At 37.3% G+C, this 27,114-nt stretch overlaps 1 protein-coding gene across 1 annotated transcript; it reads left to right on the top strand.

Moving 5' to 3' along the window:
* The first annotated feature begins 3 nt into the window (after nucleotides 1–3).
* On the top strand, nucleotides 4–26,898 carry LOC140157550 (uncharacterized). The gene is made up of 4 exons (XM_072180781.1): nucleotides 4–147; nucleotides 2,099–2,249; nucleotides 23,146–23,351; nucleotides 25,134–26,898. The coding sequence occupies exons 3-4, from the start codon at nucleotides 23,199–23,201 to the stop codon at nucleotides 25,353–25,355; spliced, it is 375 nt and encodes a 124-aa protein (XP_072036882.1). The 5' UTR covers nucleotides 4–147; nucleotides 2,099–2,249; nucleotides 23,146–23,198; the 3' UTR covers nucleotides 25,356–26,898.
* Nucleotides 26,899–27,114: the final 216 nt, after the last annotated feature.

Below are 27,114 nucleotides of genomic sequence, written 5' to 3'. Positions count from 1 at the left end.
CAAAACAATGATTTTCAATCGGAGAAAATGAGTGCAGTGAATGATGCCCAATCCATTGATGCTGGTACCTTTGCATGAAAAACAACATCTTGTCGATGATTGTATCACTCTTTTGACGGCTGAGTGGCCACGATGTAAAGCAACACGGTAAATGTATATTTTATTTTCATATATGTGACGTGTCATGTCAAAAGGAGACACTTTTGAGCAGGTTATCAATTTTGAGGTTTTTACATATCTTAAATATAGAGATATTTTGCTCCACAACGCCGTTTTCCCCAATGAAATCGGATATTCCAAAGCGAAGATATTGAGTTCGTAAGATATGGTATTATAAAATTGGAAATTGAAATATCGGCCTTTAAAAATATTATTGACAATGTTGAGAGTAGGAATTACCTTGAAAAATGTCTTTAAAAATACAAGATGCCAGTTATATTCCGGTTTGAAACTCTCAGACAATATTTTAAACACTAATAACATCACAAATTCGCAAAAAAACACAAATTGTGAAAAAATCACCCCGGGCAGATTTTTGTCTATTTCTCCATTTACCATCCTGCCCAAAAGTGTCTCCTTTTGACATGACACATCACATATATCTATTGTATTTTCAATAACATGATAATAACTAGTACATACCTCAAAACAAATATGATGATTGATCATGGCGCATAGGCCTAATAGATACCGTATTGAAGTTAAAGGGGCACTTCGTGATCCACAGCTAGTCCTGCCAGCAAGACTTCAGTCTTTATCATAATGACATCTACGGACCTGAAGTCACGCAGCGGTACATAGGGATGCACTGTACGTTTAAGAAATCCAAACTTCAAGCATCAAGAAATATACCAAGTATTTGTCAGTTGTACCTCAGAGATGCTGTAGAGTGTAGACCCTCTCTACACAGTGTAGAAACATCACAAGTAGAATGCTGCTCAATATTATAAATCCAAATCATGAAAATCAAGACATTTTGCAGAGCAATATTTTGACCACTTTTGCACTAAGTAAATTACTCCCATGAAGATTGCAGGTTTTTCCAACTCAGGGAATTTTGAACCCACCCAAAAGATGAGATCAATGTAGATCAATTACCTCAACTTTGTGAGTATAGACTAGTACAGTGGGATTAAAATCATCCAGGCACGCCCAAACCCTGGTACAATGGGATTAAAATCATCAGTGCATGCCCAAACTGTCCTTGAGAGAGTTCCTCAGCTACATCCTTAGAGCCCAAAATGAGCCCACATATTGTGATGTTTCTTATTTGTGGAAAAGATAGCAATAGAGTGAACTGTAACTCTAGGTATGACGAGTTACAGTTACTGGAACTAGATCCACAGCCTCATCCCCCCACTTTTCTCAAAAAAAGTTGAGATTTTTATATCACTGGAAACCTCTGGCCACATAATGTTTATGTACAAAATATTTCTTGCAGATTAATTCGCTTAGCAAAGATATCGTGAAATTTGAATTTCGTTCTGGTGCACCAGAACGAAATTACAACACATTGTCTATGGAGCAGTGTAATACACATAATCATGCATAACTCATGAACGCAAAATCGGAAGCAACTGAAATTTTGGGAATAGGTTTTTTTCGTGGATATCTAATGAAAAATGACATAAATAGAGGATGCTATTATCACGAAATACTCCTTTAATTGGACCTCAACAATTTTGGCTAAATTAATTTTGGAACGGCAGTTTCTGGAACCTGGCTATCCCTCCTCCCTTGTACATGCCAAATCCCAGGGGCCAAATCTATTAAGTGGAACCCAATTTGCAAACTGTTATGCATTTATATCTGGACAATTTTAACTGTAAATATATTCCATGCAAGTGTAGCTACATGTAGCAGGAAATTTTGCATATTTGAACGTTTCTGTGCCTTTTTAGAGGTGCCCTGAATGTGTGCCATAAACTACTTTCCCCCTTTTGACCTGCCATATATTGCTTGCCAAAATGTTGCCTCGATGCCCCAATAATTTTACCACCTAGGCTCATAATTGCTGCACGGTTGTAAGTCCTCCATATAATTATTCTACTAGTTACAAATTTGCTCTTTATTTCTTCCCAATTTCACATGAGTACAGGTTGCATGAGCTGGAGAGTATAAATCATGCCCAGGTCTTCCTTGTTCTCTGGTCTTGCTGGAAACCAACCAAGATGGGTCAGAGTTCATTGTTGGTCACTGTCGGGCTGTACGTGTTGCTAATCACAAAGACTCCATATATCTGGAATCAGGTAAATATAGGGGATAGTTGGATAACAAGAAGAATAACCTTATTTTTTGTCCTTTTCTCAAAACAAACCAGGGTGGGACCAGGGCTGCCGAGAACCATTACGGGCCCGGGTAAAATGAACACACAGCTGGGTGCCTTTTGCTAACTAAAATTGTAAATTGTTAACCCCAACTTATTTTCGCTAGGGTGTTCTACATTCAAAAAAATTGCTTCTTCTTTATTACAGGCTCCTTAATGTCTTATTTCTTAACTTTTATGGGCCATTAACGCCAATAAAAGGATTAGGGATTAATCTAATGTGATAATCACAACCAGGCACATGTAGCTTCCACGAGTGCAGAGACAGAGAGAGAGAGCCCATCCAGGCTCAGTGCACCTTAAGGGCACACAACTATGAATCACCTGGCGTAACTACCTCTTTCCTCTTTTTGTTTTTTTTTTAAGAAAAAAAAAAAAAAATCACTTTCCTCACAAGGAAGTGAGGATAACACTACTAAACAACTACTACTAACAACTGACTTGCAGAAACCAATCTAACAGCTTATGTGAATGAAGACACTGCTGGTTAGAACACTCAAAATAGACAATGTGCCAACAGTCAATAACATCAACAGTTCAAGAGTCTTTTTGTCTGCAATGACAAACTGACATTCAACATGAATGTAAAATGGTTCAAAGTTCAAAGAAGTAAACGTCAGTTCCAGAGTTTTCTTTTAGAATTCCAAATGACATACGTAAATCAGTTCAAAGTTCAATGAAGTGACCATATAGGAGGACACCGATGATGGATTAATGTCATAGTACACAGTGACCTGTCCATTTAGTTTAACACATAGTCTTTCAGGTGCTCAGGAAGTTTGTGAGGGCGCTGAACGCCTTTGTGTGAGCAATGGTGGCATGATCTCAGGGCCAACCATACTAGCTTGGGGATACTTTCACTAACCTCACTGCTGTTACCGGTACATGGATTAGACTGTGCAACCAAACCGGAGGTATTGCTGGAGCTATGACCGCTATCGCGCAAGGGATCGCGAGGATCTGACTCAGAACTGGGGTGCGAGTGATTAGCATTCATGGGCAGGGGGTCACAAGTAGCAGGTGTGGACAACTCGCCAGGTATGAAAGGAGGCTCTGGAGGAGTACATTCAGGGACCACTTCAACAAACTCGGAATCCACGGTGGGTGGAGACGACTTGGGAAAGGGACGAGAATCCAGGTCAGGATAATACTGGACCTTAAAGCACTCAGATTTCTTGATACGATAAGAAGTATTCGAAGCTGAGAACCCACAAATTTGCGGATGTTGCACCATGGGCCTTCGATAGTAGTGACTAAGTAGCGATCTCTAGCATGAGATTTCTTGCGATCTGAGTAGAGGTAGACAAGATCACCAACCTCCAACTCTGCTGCTGGGGAGGCAGAGGCTAATGGGGCCTTTGAATGAGCACTGTGTGGGTGGTTGGCTTTTCGCAAGGCATGCTGGGCCTGAATCATTTGACAATCAGTGAAAGGAACCTGCTCATTGGTAAACTGGTCACGCTGAACATCTCACGGGCTGAAAGACCTCGGGATCTGATGCGAGTATTAAGGGCTGCAGTAGCAATGGCAAGTGATAATGCTGTAGCCGGAACACCTGTAGAATCTTGTCTGAGCAACTCATCTTCAAGCTCACGAATGGCTTTCTCAGCAACAGGATTCTTGTTATTATTTTTAATACGACCGATCTCAACCGATAGATGGTAACGTGTGAGAAGTTTGTCATCAATTTGGCGAGTCGAACAAACCCTGGTGCTGGGTCAGTACGAATGACTGCAGGGGGCCATCAAGTGGACGGTTCAATGCACAATTGAATCAGGGCATCACGCAAGCGTGCCATGTTGTTCATTCTCGACAATGCAAGAAGCTGTGTAGGACGTTGAGGTTTCGCGCAGCACAAGGACTAGCTGGCGGCTACGCTTCAGGATATCAGCTGCAAAAGAAATGCCAACTGCATCGGGAGGGTCACTTGAGGACTGTTCGATCAATGTCTTAGGGGCATTGGACAGAGAAGCACACTGGTGACAAGTTGATGTCACTTGATCAACAGCCTTGTCCATATCAAGAGCATAAAAGTAACGCTGGGTCACCAAACTGAGCTGATGTTTGGAGGGATGGTCAAGTTGGATGTGCAGGGCAGTGAGAAGACCATTTAAGGGGCGCACCATTAGATTCTCAGGGGGGGGCATGGGAGTTTGGGTCAGGCAGAATTATTTTTTTTCGCCGCCGAAGGCGGCGGAATTTTTTTTTTTTTTCGCCTCCAAGAGCACCAAAATTTTTTTTTTTGCCGCCTTCGGCGGCGAAGTTATTTTTTTTCAATTTTAATGTACATTTTTATACATTATTATGTTTTGATGGATCCAAGTTGTGATAATATTGGATCCAAAACATAATAATGATAAAATTGATGCTTTACGCTTGGTCTGCTATGAGTTTTAAAATATTGGACTCGACTACGCCTCGTCCAATATTTTAAAACTCATAGCTCGACCAATAAATATGGGCTCAATCGAACCAATTTTATATCAAAGTTGGGTGGGGGAAATTTTTTTTTTTTACTCATCAGTGAGGCAAAATTTTTTTTTTTTTTCTCACTAGTGGGCAAATTTTTTTTTTTTTTTTCTCACTAGTGGGCAAAGTTTTTTTTTTCAAAAACTCCCATGCCCCCCTGGAAATCTAATGGTGCGCCCCTAAGACCTGTCTGGGAATAACAATACAATCGCGAGTTGGGGACAATGGTTGATCACGACGAACAACAAGTAGGCCATCTCTAGCGATAGATGCAACCTGCAAATAGCGCTTCACATCTTTGACAGAAGTAGCTTTTTTGAAGGGCGAGTGCCCTGAACTAGATGAGCATGTGTTCGCGCAGATCCGGGCATTCCTGCTGAATAGCATGTCAGGCTGCTTTGCTGGCAAAGGGAGCTTAGCTTTCCCGACAGAATGTCATGTGCGGAAACACGAAGGACAGTTGCTTCATCTTCACGCTTGATAAAGGAGCATATTTGACAAGTGGGCTCAGTGCAGTCAGGGGCATTACGACTAGCAAAGTCTGAGGGGGTGTTAGCTGATCCTGCAAGATGACGAACAGATGCTTGGAAACGACTGACAGTGGAGAGGAATGTGGACACGCGAGGACTGGCTGAAAACTCACCCCGCAGAGCTTTTCATATGCCTGAACACAAGGTTTGCTGTCAGTGAGGATACATGTCTTGTGTTTGGACTGAATAACATAGGGACTGAAGTGCTTGGTGGAGGCAGAAATAGACAGCGCCTCAATTTCGCAGGGTAACCATGTTGGCTGTCGATCACGCAATTTAGCACTGAAGAACCCGGCGAGGAAGAGTTTGTCATTGCGGGAAATATACAATGTCGACCCAATGCTATGTTTCTTCACGGATCCATCAGTAATGATCCAAAGCTGATCATTGGGATGGGGAAGTGTGACTGCCCTAGCGGAAGACAGTGCTGCTTGAGCCTTGTGAAAAGCAGTATGCAGACTATCAGACCATGTAAGCTCTTCAGTTGATTGGTGCCCTGCAATAGCATCATCTAATGGGGCTACCAGACTGGCACAATTCTGAATGACACGGGCCAGAACCTTGTATGCACCGATGAAGGACCGCATGCCACCAACTTTGCTTGGAGGCGAGCAGCTGGAAAGTGTGGCGATGCTATGGGGGCTAGCACAAAGGGTTCCATTTGACCAAATCCAACCCAGAATTACTGTCTTTTGGGGCAAATGACTGTTTTGGAAGCAGAAAGACGTAACTCCAGACTTAGACAAAGCTTGCAAAACTTGACGCCAATTCTCAACAAGTTCATCCACAGTATTACCACCACAGTACAAGTCATCAGCGAGTTTTGCTACGACACCTTTCTCTAAGAGGTCACCAAGGACACGACACATCAGTTCCTCAAGGGCTGTTTCAGAACCTGGCATACCCATGGCACACCGTGTACATGTATACACACGCACCCCACGAAAGGGAGTAGCAACACCACAGTATTTCATGGACTCATGGGATAAAGGGATTTGGTAGAAAGCACTAGTCAAGTCAGTGGCAATCAAATACTTCCATTTGGCAATTGAACGCAATGTTGAGTCCACATTGGGCATTAGAGAGGGTTGTGGCTTGCTATATCTACCGACATCAGCAAATGCAGTAACCAGACGAAAGCCTCCATTAGGCTTCTTGACAAGAAAGGACGGGTTAAGGTATTCGACACACACACCGACATCTTCAGGTCTAGCAAAGACGCCTGCTTTTTCAAGCTGATCAAACTTTGATTGCAACTCTTGGAGTTTATCCTGTGCATACAATGGGAGACGACCTTTGCGTTGGGGGGTTGGACCGGTCCCATATTAACCACAGATTTGAAAGGGCCGACAGCACCATTGTAACCTGGGAAACTAGGGTCAAAAACCTCATCGTACTCATCGAGAAGACTGCGGAAGTTGGATTGCTCACAAGTGCCAAGTATACCATCTGGGTCAAGGGCAACAGCAGCTGAGTAGTTAACCGGTGAACTGGGCTTTGGGACACTGACTGATGCTGCTGCAGCAGTGTGTGATGGCTTAGAAGTTAGTGATGGTGAAAAAACAGTGTGTATCTGGCCAACATGGCCAAGATGTTCATGCTTTCTGATGACAAGTGGCACACCAGTATTGTTGGGAATGCGAACCCTGCCTGCAATACTTGTGATTACATCAGGCTTGGGCCAGGCTTGTTTGGGCGGTAGGAACCTACCGAGCGGGGTATCAACACGGGCTCAATGGCAAAAGTAGCATCTGATTCAACGATGTCTGCAGGGAGATTTACCTCAACGTATGAGCCTGGCCATATGGTAGTGTTTTGAGAAGGTCCACGAAGTATATGGGCACGACGAACAGTGTGCTGGGATTTGGGGCTCTTGTTGGCGCCATAAGTGATAATTGTACCATCTGTCAAGATGATTTGGTTCTTAGCAGGGCGAATTGCGACATCATTGCATTTCATGAAGGGAATACCTGCAAGGATTTCATCGCCAAGGTCTCTAACAACTAGACCTTAAAAGACAAAGGAGTGTCTGTCAAGAGTAAAGGTGAGGGTTGTTTCCCCAACTACCTTAGGAGGGGATGACCCATCAGCTTGAAGGGCAGACTGCGAACTCTGATGAATGGGGCATCCTAATCGTTGGACAGTGTTTTCGCGAATGAGATTACCAGTGGATCCACTGTCAATGGTGATGCGGACCGCATGGTGCTTGTGGAATGCATCTACATAAGGAGACTGATCAACATGAATTCGCAGCGCTGTCTGAACATTGGGCTGCGCACTAAGGTCAGATTGGTCAACAAAGGCGCATGCTAAATCTGAGTCGCTGTCACAATCATCAAGGATGTTAAGCTGACGAGCGCTGGCCAGGTATTTTCTGTCCTTTTCAGGGAGGTACGAGCACTCGCTAAGAAATGCGCATGGTCATGCCGACCAGCTTGCTCACACAGAGGGGCAGGATTTACCAAATGATTTCTTAGCTTTCAATTTAGGCATCGGTCTCACGCTGACTACTAGTGCATGCTGCGAGCAGCATCGATTGAGCTCAGCTCATCCAGGAGCGAATCCAGAGCTTGAGAAATTTCGGCTTTGATAGAAGCCAAGGTGCGGATCTTAGCTCTGTACCGTATCGCTGCTTTACTAATCGGGCAGATCAGGGTTTATAAGACGCAACCACGTTAACACTACAAAGTTTTCGAGTGTAGGCGTAATCTCCTCATCTTCATCGATGACTTGGTCATGGTGACTGACGCCGCCTCCTTCACGCATGAGGTTGCCTTCGGTGACTGCTACATGTACTAGACGCTGGTACAAGTCCTCTGGCCGTGGATCAGCGCCAAGGGTAATATTGTTGAACTCTAGGAAGTGGCCACCTGTTGTTTGGAAGCCAAAATGGAGACGGATGGCTTGCCATATCGCTTTTCAGGCTGGTGCAGTTTTTGAGTATTGTATTTCGTGAGATAATTGGACAATAGTTGGCTATTTGTCCAAGCATAAGGGGTGGTGCAATAATTATGTGTACCCCTGGGGGGTGAATTCTCAAAATGGTCTGCCAAAAACGCTTGTTCCCCCTTTGGCCATGCCAAAAGTCTTTGCCCCCCCCTTCGATGTGCCAAAAACCTTTGCCCTCCTTTTGACGTGCCAAAAAATCTTTGCCCCCCCCTTACACATGCAAGATTTTGGGGAACCCGAATTTAAAACGTTAAATTGTCTTATTATATAATGCGAGCGCAGCGAGCAGGAAATTTTGCATATTTGAATGTGTTCCTAACGTTTTCCTACGCCTTTTTAGGGCGTAATATAGAAACGGTACCCAAAATATCTGTGCCAACATTGCTTGCCCCCCTTCGACCTGCCAAAAATCGCTTGACCCCCCTTTTGACCTGCCAAAAAATGCTTGCCCCCCCTTCTGGCCTGCCAAAAATCTTTGCCCCCCTATAATTCACCCCGGGGTACACATAATTATTGCACCACCCCTAAGCTCCAATGCAGCATTTTTCTGGACTGCTGTTTTCCTTTGGGCTTCCTGTATGTCCTCACCGTCGTTAGTGAGACCTCGAAGAGGGAAGTTTTTGACTTTTGCCCCATACCGCTCCTTCAACCAAGTAGGGAGAAAAGCTTGGGTCTAATGACAGTGTATACTGGAGGTTATGTTTCCAGCTTTCAAATGAGTTTATTGTTTCGTTCTTTGTTAGAGGCCATATTGCTTGGCGCACGATGTGTTGTGGCCATTGCTGATTGTTTTTACACTGCGTGTATGTGAACCAGAATAAAAGCTAATATGCAGCCTTGCAGGCTTAAGCTTACTGTTTTAAGCTTACTGGTCGCTCACAGTCTTGTGAAAGATCACACATTTAGGGTTCAAGATGACCACCAATTTCGTCAGGAAGGTCAGCTGAGAGACTTCAGAGATGACTGGTTTCAATCCAAGCTGTCACCACGCCAATAAAAGGATTAGGGATTAATCTAATGTGATAATCACAACCAGGCACATGTAGCTTCCACGAGTGCAGAGACAGAGAGAGAGAGCCCATCCAGGCTCAGTGCACCTTAAGGGCACACAACTATGAATCAACTGGCGTAAGGTATTTAAAAAAAACTTATTTACAGGCCCCTAAAACTCCAGACCCAGGAGTAATGCACCCCCTTGTCCCCGCTTGTTGGTGGTACCGGGCCGGGTGTGGCCACTATGGAAAGCTAGAATGATTATGTTAAATCAGTCCTTTATCTTAAAAATTACCAACTGAAATTATTATGAAAAGGATGGGTACTGTACAGGTGGTGTGATTATATAAAAAAAATGTGGGTTAAAAATGAAAAGGATGCATGGCCAATGGCCATGGGGGTCTGATCCCACAGCACACTATTCAAGAGGGCAGAAGATAAGAACAAAAAGATGTCACTATGAACCAGTGGACAGCGCTTACTTTAGCCATCAAAATTTTGTCGAAAGGTATACCGTAAAACCCCGTCTACAAGCATAGTGTTTTTTATAAAAGCTTAATTAATTCGAAGCAAGCGTTAATATACCAATACAATTGATCAGTCTTAAAATAATACTTGTTTGTATACTTTTTGTATGCTTGGATCCGTAATTTATTTGCTCAAACCATGCACATATTTTGGGGGTGGGGCTTTTGGGGCGCCAGCCCCCCGGGGTCAAAGTAGGGGACGGCAAAAACGGAAAGGGGCGGCGGAAAAAGTAGGGGCGACAAAAAAAAGGCAGAAAAAATGAAGGGGGCGTCAAAAAACGAATTAGCAAAGAAAAAAGGGCGAAAAAAATTGAAAAAGCCTAACAAATTTGGCAAAAATGGTTGCTTTTAGGGCGCTAGCGCCTAAAATCCTTTTTTTTTTATTTATTAAAAAATTTTTTTTTTGCTCTTCACTTTTTCAAACGACCGTGAAAAAAATTGGGTCAACCATTTCGGGCTGTTAAGGGCTGGGGTATGAACGTTTGGACAGTATTTATTTTGGGACGTTAGAGCACATCAGACATATCGAATTGCATTCTGAATACGAAGAATGTCATTCTGATATCAAATAATTTTGATTTTTGACATTCGCAATTTGATACACATTTTATGGCAAATCATTAAAAATTGATATTTTTGATATTTAACAGTACTTGAAGTAAACTTTATAAATCTGCTGATTTATACTTAAAGTGTATGTAGGTGGGATGAAAACCGACGATCAATTGAAAATTTTGACCTTTTCAGATTGAAGATATGGATTTTTTTCCCAAAACACCAAAATAAATTAGGTCTTTTTGGGAAAAAAATCCATATCTTCAATATGAAAGGTCAAAATTTTCAATTGACCGTCGGGCTTTTCCTCCCTGCTACATACACTTTAAGAATATATCATTAGATTTATATAATTTACTTCGAGGAATACATTGATTTTCATCCAGTCAAGACGTGTTTCACACGTTGCTCCCATCTAATGGGAAAATCAATGTAGTGGTTAAGCTTATTGACTTGCATTGCCAATGCCTGTATAATATAACCAGTGTATGTAGTATAGTAATATGTAAGTACTACTCAGTACAACTTTGTATTTATTTATCATATACCACTGGTTGGTGTAATATTTATTGTATTTGCATTGTGAAATATGGCTGAATATAACATTGTCAATGTTTGTATATACAACAAGTGTATGAACTATTGTAACATGTAAGTACTACGAGTACAACTGTGTATTATATTCCTCACTCTATCATACCACTGGGTTGCATAGTACATAACTGTTATTGTATTTGTCAAATATGGCTGATAACAAACTACCAGATGTAGATGACTTTCTGGACAAAATGATGTCAAGTTCAAAATATAAAGAGTTTCTGAAAAATGTAATCACTGAAGTCATTGATGAAAAAATTGTTCAACGATAGAGAAATGCGAAAGTGATCTATTTGACCTTTCTAACAAAGTAGAAGCTCTTGAAATTGCCATGGAAGAGAGTAACGTCGGTAAAGAAGACCTGTCTCAGCAAATGAAGTATGTAGATAAACAACTAAATGACATCCAACAGTATAGTAGACGTAATAGTCTCAGGGTGACAGGCATACCCGAACATCTTAAAGAATGTACTGACACTATTGTAAAAGACCTGGCAAAAGAGAAATTAGGTATCACCATAAACGACAGTGATGTTGACAGAAGTCATAGAGTCGGTAAAATGAATGAAGAATCAGAAGACGGTAGTAAAAAACACAGGGCAATCTTGGTCAAATTTACCAGCTACAGGCCAAGAAATAAAGTTATCAAAGCTAGAAGCAAATTGAAAGGCTCTGGCATTACTATACATGAAGACCTGACTAAACAAAATCAAAGCTTGCTATCCAAGACAGCTAAACATCCAGGTGTTGTCTCTGCATGGAGTATTGATGGTCGCATCTTTGCCTCGATTCCAAGTTCAGCTCCAGGTAAAACTGTGATCATACTTGTAAGAAACACAGACGACTTTAAGAAAATACCTGAAGTCGATGAAGGCATTGTGGCTAATCTGAAAAAGCTAGCTAAGTCAAAATCTAAACCTCATGTAACTTCGCCCAAACATGCAATGCAAACAAGAAATAGATCTGGTAGCTTAAAGTAATTTAAGATGATGTTAGCTATCATCCCATTTCCATGATTATAGTGCCTGTATCAGATCCTGTAAATATTATCTCTGGTGTTTCTGATACTGTAGGTCTATAAGGTTTGTTATTGTTTGTTAGGTATGATTCCTCTGTTGTATTTATATCCACCATTTGTTCCTTACTGATGATATGATGTTTCTACATATTCAATGTATGTTGCTATAAATGTGCCTGATGTATGAATCCTGTTGGTTAGAAAATAGGGAAAATTATATATTTGCTGCAGCTCCAAATTCATGCTTTATTGTATTCAATATGCCTGATGCATGAATCCTTGCTTGTTCTATAATAATGATTTTGCTGTAACTGCAAATATATGTATTGTTGTTCCAAAAATTCATGTAGAATAACATAATTAGTCAATGTGTTGATGCATGAGTCCATGTGGATTCCTGAAGTGATCTTCCATGTATCCACAGTGTTTCTTCTATTAATTTATATATTCTGTAGGCCTATGCATGATGTATGAATCTATGTTGGTTTCAATGATATGTATCTTGTATAATTCCAATTTTGTGCAAATATAAGCAATATAATATGAATCCATGTTGGTCCTAAGAAAGGTTGTCTCTGTTGTATCTGCAAATCCTCGCCTGTATACAGCATGTTTAAGACACAATCATTGTATTACTTGTTTTGTCTTATCCCATGTATGCCATATCTGCATACTCATGATTATTATTGTGCCTGATCTATGTTCAAGGGTATCCATGATATGACAATTATGTTGTATCTTCATATTTATGGATGTTGATGCAATGTTAAGTCTAATATTTCTTGTTTGTTGCTATATAATACTGTACCCGGTATGTAAAATGTGCCCAATGTATAAATGACATGTTGATTCCAAAATGATATGTTTTTATCTACATATTCATGTACGTTATTATATTCAATATGGCCATGCGTTTTGAACTCGACACCCAAAAAGGGTGGTGGCGTCACACTTTTCACTGTGATCATTTTGTTTTTTGAGTGTATCTTTGGAAGAAATATAGGTATGACAGTAAATTTGGTATCAAATGAAGGCTAAGATATTGATTAGTAACTATGGACAGTTTCATTAAGATATCTTGAACATTGGCAGAATGTCACCCAATCCAATTGACCAAGTCAGGGGTGGTGGTGGCAGCGGTGCATGTGGCAGCGGTGCACTCATGTACAATCTCTATGGTAGTTTGTATTTTAAGAGCACGCAATTTTAAAATTGTTCATTATGTACTTCAAATGTGTCCTTATTACTATAAATTTGGTATCAAAAGATAGCTTAGTTGTCCATGTAAACATTTAAATACCTTAACTTTCTTAAAAGAAAATGAGAGGACTGGTAGTCACAGGTAAGTCACATGACATACAAATTCGTCCCTATTCTCTACGCAGTAAACCCAAATTTTCAAGCGCAATATACTGCTAGAGATTACCATCGCTGTATTTTGAAAAGTATACCACCTAGGATAGCAAAAGTATACATTTTTGGAAAGCTCTTGGCTCAAGGAATCCAAAAATGCACTGGAAATTAGTGTAGGGTGTTACCCTAAGAAAATATTTGTCAAAATGTACTAGACTGATGGGTTGAATCGGTATAAAATTCCACCAGCCATTTTCTGAAATACACATTGGTTTACTATCATAAAGTCCTATATCATCAGAAAGCTAATGGTCTGAACCTTTCAAAACTGCATTAAGAATTGATGGAGGGGTACACACGAATGAAAACCAGTACCCCAAGTAAGCTTCATCAAAAATATAAAATGGGCTTGCATTTTTTACATTATTTCTTTTTACTTATACCCTACACTAATTCTGATTCCATTTTTAGATTCCATGGACCAATAGCTTTCCAAAAATGTATACTTTTACTATCATAGGGTGTATGGATTTCCAGATATGACAATTTATACCAAAAAAGATGCATCGTGACAGAAAAATCAAGGTGTGACGCAAAGTCGGCGAGTTCACGACGCATGGCCATATACTTAATCATGCGAATCCATGTTTATTCCATCAAATGATATCTTGGTTGTATCTGATATAAATCATATATAAATATTGATACATAAAGTGCGATTCATAATATGGATCCAAATGCATTTCATACTGGTATCCACAGTGTTTCTACTATTAATGCATGATGTATGAATCTATGTTGGTTTCAATGATATGTATCTTGTATAATTCCAATTTTGTGCAAATATAAGCATTATAATATGAATCCATGTTGGTCCTAAGAAAGGTTGTCTCTGTTGCATCTACAAATCCTTGCCTGTATATATACAGTGTGTTTAAGACACAATCATTGTATTACTTGCTTGTCTTATCCCATGCCATATCTGCATACTCATGATTATTATAAATGTGCCTGATCAATGTTCAAGGGTGTCCATGATATGATAGATATATCTTCATATTTATGGATGTTGATGCAATGGGTCTATATGCATGTTGATATAATGTATCTAGTATATGAGTCCAAACATGATCCTCAATGATATCTTTATTGTAGGCCTACGTGTATCTGCGAATGCATGTTTTACTGTATTCAATATGTATGATGCATGAATCCATGTTTGTTCTATAATAATAATTATGTTGTTACTGCAAATATATGAAATTGTTGTTCCATAAATTCATATTGGGTGATATAATTTCGTCATTGGCCATTTTGGTGTATTAGGACCTATATTTTATAAATGATATGTGAAGTGATGATGTATGAGTCCACGTTGATTCCAAACTTGACCTTCCATGTTGTTTCTAATATTTCTTGTGTGAATGTTTAAAAAAAATACTGTATCCGGTATGTAAAATGTTCCCAGTTTATAAGTGACACGTTGATTCCAAAATGATAATGTTTTACTTACAAGTTCATGTACGTTATTATATTCAAGGTAGTTAATCACGCGAATCCATGTTTGTTCCATCAAATGATATCTTGGTTGTATCTGATATAAATCGAGTATTTGATATATAAAATAGGATTCATATTCTGGATCCAAGTTAAATGGTATCCACAGTGTTTCTACTAATTTTTTGTATGTTGTATGCCTGATGTATGAATCTATGTTGGTTCCAAATTATATGTATGTTGTATATTTCCAATCTTGTTCAAATGCCAAGCAATACAATGTCCTGACTCCTGATACATGAATCCATGTTGGGTTTAAGAAAAGTTATCTCTTCTGTATCTACAAATCATTGCCTGTATATGTACAGTGTGTTTATTAGATGCAAAATCATTGATTGACTGTTGGTTGATGTTGATGCAATGGGTATTATGTATAATTATGTCTTTGTTCTTTAAATTTCTGTTTGTTGATATTATACAATGTGTGTAAACATGAATCATTGACTGGTTTTACAGTGATATCTTTGTTGTTCAGGTATCTGCACACTCATGTTTGCTTTAAAATACACACGATATGGAGTATGTGCATGATATATGAATCTATGATGTATACTTCTATGTTATAATAGTTACATGATGACATCGGCATGGTTTATTTGTTGTATCCATATAGCCACCCTATTTCATATGCCTGACACAGTCTATGAATAAATCACGGTTCAAAATGATATCTAGGCCTATGTTGTTGTTTTTAACACTTTAAATTTATGTATATTTTTTAATATACAATTATGTGTCTGGTCTATTTGAATCTTTGCTGATTCCATTAATGATAACTATATATCTTCAATTCCTTCAAACCCTTGTAGGTTAACATGTACAACGGGATTTACAATTTTGTTGATATATTATCTCATGACAATTCTAAATGATATCTTGTTGTATCTACACTGATCCATGTTTATGATATACATTAATGTTCCCGATAGCAATCCATGTTCAGTTGGTTACAAAATGATATGATTACATAACGGTTCCAAATGACTCTAAAGATGCAATATTGTAAACTCTTAAATGGTTTTCTTTTTCATGTATGCTTGTATACAATTCATGTATGTCCTCAATATACAGATTTTATGAATCTAGTACCTTTATTCTATAAATTGGTCATGTTCAAAGTCAAATACTGCATCATTCAACATCGATATGTGTCTTAATTGTTTTTGATAAATATGTTCTTTATAAATACATGTTCTTTATAATATTGGCATGCAAGCTTAGTAATATCTAAGTATAACCCTAATATTTTGCTGTGTTTACAGCATAACTAGGTTATTGCTTTATATATTATTTTTACTTTATTTGTTTGTTGTTTTATTTATTTATGTCTTGTTTATGTGCTATATGCTCCCATCTTGTAAAAAGAAATCATAGAAAGTTAATTTGCAATTTATGTAAGAAATATGTTCACAAATGTTGCAGTGACCTATCTGCAAAGGAATTCAGAAGCAATGACTATACAAAATATTGGCATTGCTCCAGTTGTAATGAAAATTTGACACTGCCTTTTAATCATTTTACTGATGAACGTGAATTTCAACTTGAATTGTATAGGTGTTTTGAGGACATGTCGGCTGATACTGAATATATGAAATCCCATTTCGATAACATGAAATACAATCCTTTTGATAATGATGATGCATTTGAAGTAAATGATTGTAATAATAACACACAATATTTTTCCACAGACAATCTAAAAGAAACAGCCGGTATAAAAAACAGCAATTTATCATTACTTTGTAGCAATGTAAGAAGTCTGACCAAAAACTTTGATGCATTAAAGGAATTACTCTCAGAAATTGATGTAAACTTTCAAATCATTGGACTGGTTGAAACTTGGTTGAAAGAAAAGCCTCATGATTACTATCATCTAAGAGGATATAACCTCGAATTGTGTAATAGAAATGACAAGAGAGGCGGTGGTGTATCCCCTTACCAAACATGAATGCCTATTTGGCATTCTGTAGCTATTCGCCAAGCCCTCGAGTGCTAAGGATAGAGGTACTAGGTGGTCACTAGCACTCAGTAGCTAATGAATGCCTATAGAGCTGGTTCACAGGCATTCCGAATGCCTTACAAGAATGCTACCGAATGCCTATTTACTCATTAAGCCCTCAATAAAGCTCAATACTATTAACTTAGGCATTCCTAAGCATTCATAACTTAGGCATTCCAAGTGGTTCTAGGATTAGGCGGTTTGCTATTGGCACTCGGTGGCATTCGGATAAGTCATAGGCATTCCACTGAAAAAATTTCTAAGTATTAGGCATTCGGTTAAATTTTTTTTAAAGTAATAGGCATTCCACTGAAAAATTTCTTAAGTATTAGGCATTCGGTTTAAAAATTTCTAAGTAATAGGCATTCTGTTCAATTAGGCATTCTGCTATAGCCTTGACTAGCATTCCTTAGTGGTTGACCCAAGGGTCAAACAGGTGCATGATGGGAATATATTTCTAACTGCCATTTTTGAACTGGTGTGAATGCAGAGATGATGGAATCTTTATCCTTTCATGTTTCCAGCTTTATTATAGACCTTATTTTTCCACTTTTTACATTTGGGATGTTACATGACAATGCATATTATGTGGACAACATCATACATGTATACATGTGATCCATGTAGTTATCTTTGTGTGCAATAATATGCCACAATATGGATGGTATATGTATAAAAGGTAAGCTTAAATATGACTAGATGTAATGTAGGCAGTTTCTTGAAATATGGAAGGAGAGGCTAGTTAGTATGTATATTGGGGCATTATTATTATTAATAATAATAGTGTACATTTATACCACGCACAAATATCCACTAAAAAGCACTCATATGGTGCAAGAAGAGCTCAAGCAAAGAGCATGAAACCTCAAACAATGAAACCAAACAACAGTGACAAATTACCGGTACATCATTATGTAGCTATAATTATTTTGTGTAATGTACACTGATCCCAGAAATCAGGCTGTATTTGCAAATGAACTTCAACCTGATTTCAACCTCTGCATCCGGGGTCTGCATTGAATGTTGGTTGAAATCAGGTTGAAATTTCAACCTTGTATCAACGTTGAAATTTCAACATGATATCAACTAACCTTTAGGTTGAAGGGTTGAAATCAGGTTAAGTTGAAACTTCGATGTTGTTTCAGTATTGATACAACGTCGAAATCCTAACCTGTGCAGACTAGGATATGTTACTCAATTTATCAGTTATGAATTTGATGCAATTTAGTGGATCTTGCTGATGCCCATGGCTCCGGGACATGGCTATATACTTGCTGATATATTCAAGTTCAATTTGTGCATATTCTTAATCCTTACTCTCATAGAATTCCTACAGCAACCGTATAAGATTCAAGTTCAAGTGCTATTTTTGAAAAAAAAAATACGGGAAATCATATGGAAAAGTATACTGTTACATCTTTGCGTTCACTCAATTGATGTGAATACTGAATTTTAAGCTGAATTTGCAATTAAAATGCCTCTGCCTCTGTCACAATGGATAAAAAATGGGAGTATATTATGGGCTTACCATTTGCGATTTTCTGCAGTGCATTCCTATTCCTCACTTTTGTAGAATTGCTATAGCTATATTATTATTTATATCGTGGTTCAAGTGCTATTATACAGGTGGTTGGAATACCTATAAGCGGTTGGAATGCATATAGGCGGTTGGAATGCCTATAGGCGGTTGGAATGCTTCCTAGGCAATTGGAAATTTCTTTGGCGGTTGGAGTGCTTCATAGGTGGTTGGAATGCCACTAAGTGGTTCGAGGGCCTAGCTCATTTACATATTGCGCCTCTGAGGAGGGCTTATGAACAGCTTACGAACCACTTATAGCGGTTGAGGGCTTAATAAGTGGTTCGAGTGCTAACCTGTAGGCGGTTGGAATGCTTCTGAAGCGGTTGGTATGCTTCCTAGCGGTTCGAATGCTTCCTAGGCGGTTGAATGCTTCCCAAGCGGTTCGAATGCTTCCCAAGCGGTTCGAATGCTTCCTAGGTGGTTTAAATGCTAGGTGGTTTGAATGCCTCCTTAGTGGTTCGAATGCCTCCCTAGTGGTTCGAGTGCTTAGCTCATTTACATATTTCGCCTCTGAGGAGGGCTTATGAACCGCTTATGAACCACTATAAGCGGTTGAGGGCTTAGAAACAGGCGGTTGAGTGCTAACAACCGCCTATTAGCTCAATGTTATAGTATTGGAGGCATTCACCATTTAGGCATTCATTAGCGGTTCTTTACCATTCAATGGAATGCCTAGTGAGTGCTTAGAGAATGCTAGTTTTTAGGTAAGGGTCTATGTATGTTGATGAGAATATTGCTTATAATGTTAGACATGATATTAATGATCTAAATCAGTTGAAGTATACTGAATCGTTGTTTATAGAAATTGAAAAAAGTAATTAGCAAAACATTGTAGTTGGTGTAGTATATAGACCACCTGACCAAACTATTGATGAATTTAATAAATATATTGATGCTGTATTATGTAAAATAACAGGTCAGGAAAATAAGCTCCTATATATAATGGGTGATTTTAATATAAACCTACTCAATGATGATGTTCATAAACCAACTGGTGAATTTGTAGATGTTATAACATCATATTCTCTATACCCTAGTATAACTAAACCGACTCGGATAACTAGAAAATCAGCAACTCTGATTGATAACTTTTTACCAACAATTATGCAAATCAAACATCTGGCATTATTCTAACTGATATAAGTGACCATCTTCCTATATTTGTATCTACAAACTTAAGTGTTTATGGTAAAAATACCAAAGATTTTGTCATCGAAATTAGGGATATGAGTGTACAAAACATTGATACACTTAAAGATAAACTTAGCAAGGTTGACTGGGACAATGTGTGTGAAAATCATGATGCCAATGTATCATACAACAAGTTTATTGATAAATTTAAAGCGGTATTTGATGAATGTATTCCAAAAAAGGTAGTTAAGAAATCTCATAAAAAAAATAGGATGCCTAGGGCACCTTGGATAACATATTCTCTACTAAAATGTATTCGTAGAAAGAACAAGTTGTTCAAAAAACATATCCAAAAACCTACTGATGCGAATGTACATAAATATAAAATGTATCGTAACAAGTTAAACTCCTTATTGAGGAGGGCAAAACAAAATTATTTCAGTTCACAACTGGACAAAGAAAGGTATAATATGAGAAATACATGGAAAATTCTGAATTCTGTACTCAGATGTCCAAAAAAGACATCTTCTCAAAAGTTTGTAAGTGACAATGAAACTTATAATGATCCATCAAAAGTAGCAAACAAATTCAATGAATTCTTTGCCAGCATTGGACCTACACTAGCTGCCTCTATAAAACACCAAGGTAAAAATTTTGATGAGTATCTAACTAATAGTTGCAACTCTAGTTGTTTTTTCAAACCGACAGACGAAAATGAAATTCTGAAGATTATTAACAACTTAGGTAATAGAAAAAGTCCAGGTTATGATCTAATAAAGTCTGACGTGGTAAAATTGGTTGCCACTGAAATTTTATATCCATTGAAAATCATTTTCAACAAGTCACTAACAGAAGGAATTGTTCCTGATGCTATGAAAATAGCAAAGGTTGTACCTATATATAAGAAAGATTCTCCACAATTATTTGGTAATTATAGACCAGTATCTGTGTTGCCTTGTTTTTCAAAAATTCTTGAAAGAATTGTTCATGAAAGATGTAGTAACTTTTAAATGCCAAAGAATTACTGTACAATAGGCAATATGGGTTTCAGTCATAAACATTCTACGATATGGCTGTATTAGACTTGATTAAAGATACAAACAAGGCTATTGATGAAAATATGTATACTGCAAGTGTCTTCATGGACCTTTCAAAGGCCTTTGATACTATTGATCATGACATCTTATTACAAAAGTTGTACCATTATGGTTTTCGTGGTGTACCGTATAACTGGTTTGAAAACTATCTGTCAAACCGTAAACAATATGTATCTTTTAATTCTGCAAAATCATCTTGTACCAGTGTGAAGTGTGGGGGGCCACAGGGCTCCATCTTGGGGCCACTACTATTTATTATATATATGAATGACATTAGCAGAACATCCAAACTTCTATCGTTTATATTATTTGCAGATGACACAACTGTTTTTCTTTCTGATAATAATATTCAAAGGCTTTGTGACAATATGAATAAAGAATTGAAGGAGATTGTTAACTGGTTTAAGTGTAACAAGTTATCCCTAAATGCTAGTAAAACAAATCTTATGTTTATTGGAACACCTCATCAAACAAAGAATATAACTGATGTCCACAATGTATTTCTAGATGGATGCAAACTTTCACGTGTATATGACGTTAAATTTCTGGGCATTACACTTGATGACAACCTAACTTGGAGGTCACATATTAACAACATTAGTAAAACATGTTCTAGAAATATTGGTGTCCTAAACAAACTTAAACTTTTATTACCAAAAACAAGCCTGTATCAGTTGTATTGTACGCTAATCTTACCATATTTAAGCTACGGTATAATATTGTGGGGTTCTGGTAATAAGTATAATTTAAACAGACTTGTGAAGCTCCAGAAAAGAGCAGTAAGAATTATAAATAATAGTTCGTATCTTTGCCACACCAAACCATTGTTCGAAAAGTACAATTTACTTAATATATGCCAACTGTATAATAAAGAACTGGGTATATTTATGTACAAATATCATAAGGGTCTATTACCAAGTTCATTTGACAACTTGTTCATAAACATGAAGTCTATTCACAATTATAATACCAGAAAGAAAGAGAATTATCGAACTGACATCCATAAAGTCACTGATGTTTTAACACTTGGTCCTAGGCTGTGGAATAGTTTGCCAAGTGAAATTAAAGAAGCTAAACTGGTAAATGAATTCAAAAATAGTATGTTAAGGTATCTAAAAGATAACAAATAATGTCACAATTCATATTGTGCTGAATCTATGTTATTCACTATACTATTTGATACTACACTACTGCTATACTATTTGCCTACTTAACATTGTATTATGGTAAATTAAAATGGGTTCTTATAATTCATATTGTGCTGACTCTATGTTATTCACTATACTACTTGATACTATACTACTACTAAAATATTTGTTTGCTTAAAATTGTATTACGGTAAATTAAGATGGGTTCTTATAATTCATATTGTGCTGACTCTATGTTATTCACTGTACTACTTGATACTGTACTACTGCTAAAATATTTGTTTGCTTAAAATTGTATTATGGTAAATTAAGATGGGTTCTTTGTTTATTTATTTATGTTTATGTGTATATTCGTTGTTTTGATTAAATTATAATTATTTGTTAATTAAAAGGTGGTACATCGTTATCAGGCCTCGGCTTTGTGATGTACCTACCTTCATCAAATCTTGTTAATACACAATAATTGTATATAATAATGCTATAATGTTTGTAATGAGATTGATGAAAAATAAATAAAGATTGATTGAGATTGAGGACTGTTATATATCAAAAATTTGAAAAATATCAAATTTTTATAATTTGTCATAAAATTTGTATTATATTGTGATTTTAAAAAATGAAAATTATTTGATATCAGAAAGACATGCTTCAGATTCAGAATGCAATTGATAGGTCTGAGGTGCTCTCATGTCCCACAAAAAATACTGTCGAAACGCAATAAACGCTCATTTTGGATCCCTTAAGGAAGGGGCGGCAAAATTGTTTCTTCTTCAGCCCCCCCGGGGTTGGGGCGGTCACGGTACACCAATGGCTCAAACTCCATAATGGCAACTGGATTAATGTAGCTTTCATCAGAAGCACACTATATGCTTGTAGACGGGGTTTTACTTTATATCAACTTGGGGCATATATCCTCCTGTTGAACAATTTCATCTGTGTTTTTTCAAGAGTTTTCTATCATTGACAATGGGCTATTCCATTATTTGAAATCCACACTACCCCTGTGGAAGATTTTGGAAATATGTTCCACAGAGGGAGTATGAATTTTAAATGGAATTAGCACATTAGGCAGCTCCATTTGAATTTCATACACCCTCTGAATCAACCTGAATCTTCCACATAGGGAGGATGAGTTTTAAATGGAGCTGTCTAATGTGGTAATTCAAATTCAAATTCATACTCCCTCTGTGGAAGGTATTTCCAAAATCTTCCACAGGGGTAGTGTGGATTTTAAATGGAAAAGCCCAATTGGTTCACCACCTGAGTAACATTTTTTTTTCTGAATATACTCAAGTTAGCATAACTTACTTTTTTATTCCAGCTGCAATTTCTTCAGATTTTCGAGGTAAAAAAGGATATGGCAAAAAGTTGTTCATGATGGTCGAAGAATATTTTAAAAATAAGGGCTTCCAGGCTATCTTTGTAGTGACTGAAGTGTTCACACACCAAGCCAATATTTCCAAACCACTCTTTGAGAAGATGGGATATGAGTATTGTGACAAAAATGTTCAGCCTCAAGGAGCAACAGTAAGTTACTTGTTTGTTTATATGTGACCCATTCTGACAAAACCAGGAACAAGTTGCATTTTTGACATTTAATGATTTGAATAAAAATGTAAGCACTAGACAATAAGTTTTAAAATGATACCAAAATTATACATAGCATCAATACTTTTCAAGATATGGATAATTTTTTAAATGATATCTTGATATTTTTGCGAAATTACTATTTCCAAGTAATGAGCTAATTAGTTTCCTGCCATACACAGGATTGAATAGGGACATGCCCGTACGCAGGATTTTTTTGGGGGGGGTGCTGATTTTGAAAAAGTGGACTTTTTTTCCAAAGGGGGGCGATTTTGTGAAAAGTGGACTTTTCCTCAAAATTTGGACCTTTTTGACCAAAAACCGTAAAAACCTGATTTTTTGATCGCCACGCCGCAAATTCTTACATTTTGGGACTTTTTGTGTACTTTTGCAAATTTGGGGCACCCCCAGCGTACGGGCCTGAATAGGGATTATCATAGTTCAACTGTTAATTATTGATTAAATAAACCGCGTTTAATGAGTACTTTCAAGGATTTGAAAGTCCACTTACATGTAGACCCACAGCCAAATACCATGAAATTTAGACAATGGAAATGTCGGCACTTTAAAGGCCTATAACTCAAAAACATGCCTGGCGACTTGTTCCGGGATTTTGTTGGAGCTGGTCACTTTATGTTGTAATATGAAGTATAAAATATTACTATTTTGTTTCTGCAGAATACTCTCTCATATTTAATGAGTACTTTCAAGGATTTGAAAGTCCACTTACATGTAGACCCAAATTCAGAAATGGAAATGTCCGCACTTTAAAGGCCTATAACTCAAAAACATACCTGGCGACTTGTTCCGGGTTTTGTTGGAGCTGGTCACTTTATGTGGTACAATGAAGTATAAAATATTACTATTTTGTTTCTGCAGAATACTCTCTCATTTCAAGGTTTGTGTAATATTGTGACAATTAAAGTTTGGGTAAAGTACAAAAAATGCTTTTGCAAAATAACCAAAATGATTCATATGACTAATTACTTGTATCTACTCGCAACTCGACGAAACTTGAGGTCCACATTCAGGTAGCAGCTTACTCCTTGGCGGATTATTTTTTAATCTATGTTTTAGGGTATGTAGCACTAGCAGTGTCATAGCCATGGGACCCCATCTTACACCCCTTCATGCCTGCCCCCTCTATCGAAAAAATGCATGTATGTTGGTGGGGAGTGATGATATGTGGGGAGGGGGGTGTTTTTGTTTGTAAATGGCAAAGGGAGCGGTTCATTGTCTTTGCAGAAAAATATTATCATCTAAAATGAAGACAATTAAGAGATAAAATTCATGGTGATAGTGGAACATCCCCCATATATGGTCGTTTTCTTTCTTTAACCAATTCCTCTCAGTCTGTGTTTCATGTGGTGACCAACCAAGCAAATATAAAGTCCATTGGGCTGTTCCATTTAAAATCCACACTACCCCTGTGGAAGATTTTGGAAATAACTTCCACAGGGGGAGTATGTTTTTCAAATGCAATCGAGTTAATCATTTTGAAACCCATACTCCCCCTGTATTATGGCTTTACGTAACATATCTTCCACAGATGGAGTGAGTATATATTTCAAATGGAAGTTACCCAATTGTCTATTCTATTTAAAACCAATACTCCCTCTGTGGAATACTTTAGCTAAATCTTCCACATGGGGGTAGTGTGGATTTCAAATAGAATAGCCCAATATACTGACTACTTGCATATTATTCTTTGTTTTATTTCAGATGTTAAGAACATCTCCTCTGCCACCAGCCTTGAACATATCGCTACAGGGTTATGAGAAGTACTATTTCAAACCACCACCAAAAGAAGAGTGGAAAGAGTTTTTTGCTGCACACAACATAGAAACAGATGTGGAAATTTCAGATAGTGAATTTGCTGGTACAATACCAGACTATGCCATAGACTTACTGGGAGTTATAGCATGGATGAGAAAAACTTTATAAACTGAATTAAATTTGGAAAATAGACTCAATGTTGATATTTTGAACAGGGACTTTGCTGTTAAAATATCAGACTGTGCTATAGACTACTACGATGTGGTACTTTTAGAGTTATATGACGGATGAGAATTAAACACTGCATGTTTCCAAATTAAATTTGTAGCAGAGATAGTGAGATATTTCAGACAGTGAATTTGCTGGTACAATACCATGTACCGACTATGCCATGGATTTAATGGGCTATATTATGGATGAGAATTAAACACTGTATGTTTATACATATCCGAATTAAATTTGTAGCAGAGATATATAGTGGATATTTCAGACAACGAATTGCTGGTACAATACCAGACTATGCCATGGATTTAATGGGAGTTATAGCATGGATGAGAAAAACTTTATAAAATTTTTCTTTGATTTATAAAACTAAACTGAATTTGGAAAAATGACTTAATGTTGATATTTTGAACAGGGACTTAGCTGGTATAATACCAGACTATGCTATAGATTTAATGGGAGTAATAGCATATGGATGAGAAAAACTTTATAAAACTGAGCTAAATTTGGAAGAGACTAATGTTGATATTTTGAACAGTTAAACCAGACTGTGCTTTAGCTAATTACTACTACGTATATTGTGGTTATATTATGAATGAGAAAAACTTTAATCATGTTTATAAATAGCTGAACAAATTTGTAGCAGAGATATGGGGATATTTCAGGCAACGAATTTGCTGGTATAATACAAGACTGGGCTATAGAATTACTGGGAGTTATATCATGGATGAGAAAAACTTAAAGTAACCTGCCAGGTGTACGTGTGTGAGAGAGTATAAAGGTGTAGCCATTCAATATATTTTAATTGATTTGTGTGAACTGGTTATTTTAAGCTCAAAATGAACTTTAACATTTACAGAATGTTTACTACTATCTTTAACAACACACTTTTTATTGTTCTGGGTCTCGAAAGTTGAACAATTCAGAAAAAAGGACATGTTTGACACAACCAAAATATGTATTTAGGGTATTAAGGAAGTCCTTGAAAAATATCCTAATTTTCAAAGAAAATTTGACCCATTTCTATACCAAAATTCAAAATAAATGGAAATTCCTAACTTTTCCCAAAAAACATTTTGGCTACATTTTTGCCAAACTGTGTTATTTTTTTTGGAAAAATGAGGAAAATTTTGAGAAAAATTAAGCCATTCATATATCAAAATTGATGTAGAAAAAGGGGTCATTGATATACCAAATGGCCGAAAATGCAACCAGCGTTTACGGCACATCCCAATATGGTCATTTGTCATATGTGAACAGAGTACCCTCTGAGTAAAGGCACAGGGAACCATGCAATGGGAAAATTAATATATGTCATCAGTCTCTGTGAGTTGTATATTGTATATTTTATTAAATTCAACAACTGGCAGCCATAGGCTGAATTATTTGTCAATTACAATATTAAAAACATCAAAAATATGAAAATTACAATTACAAGATGGCATTCTATACAAATAAGAAATTGTCGTAATCAATATTGAAAAATGACATTTTTTTGTATACAAGGCAAATATTGCACTCATAGAATTGCAAGTTATCATAAAAAATAATTAATTCAAAAATGCATACAAACAAACTGATTGCACTGACACTGGGGTGGAATTAATTTTCATTTAACTTGAAATCTTAGAAAAGGGAGCAGGCTATTTTGGAATCTGTGGTCTGAATTTGAATGAGTTGCTTGTGTTTAAAGGGCAATTAGTGG

Source organism: Amphiura filiformis, chromosome 7, assembly GCF_039555335.1.
Source record: "Amphiura filiformis chromosome 7, Afil_fr2py, whole genome shotgun sequence".
In the NCBI taxonomy this organism is placed as follows: domain Eukaryota; kingdom Metazoa; phylum Echinodermata; class Ophiuroidea; order Amphilepidida; family Amphiuridae; genus Amphiura; species Amphiura filiformis.
Note: the sequence above shows the minus strand (reverse complement) of the source record. Positions and strands in the feature narration are given on the sequence as shown.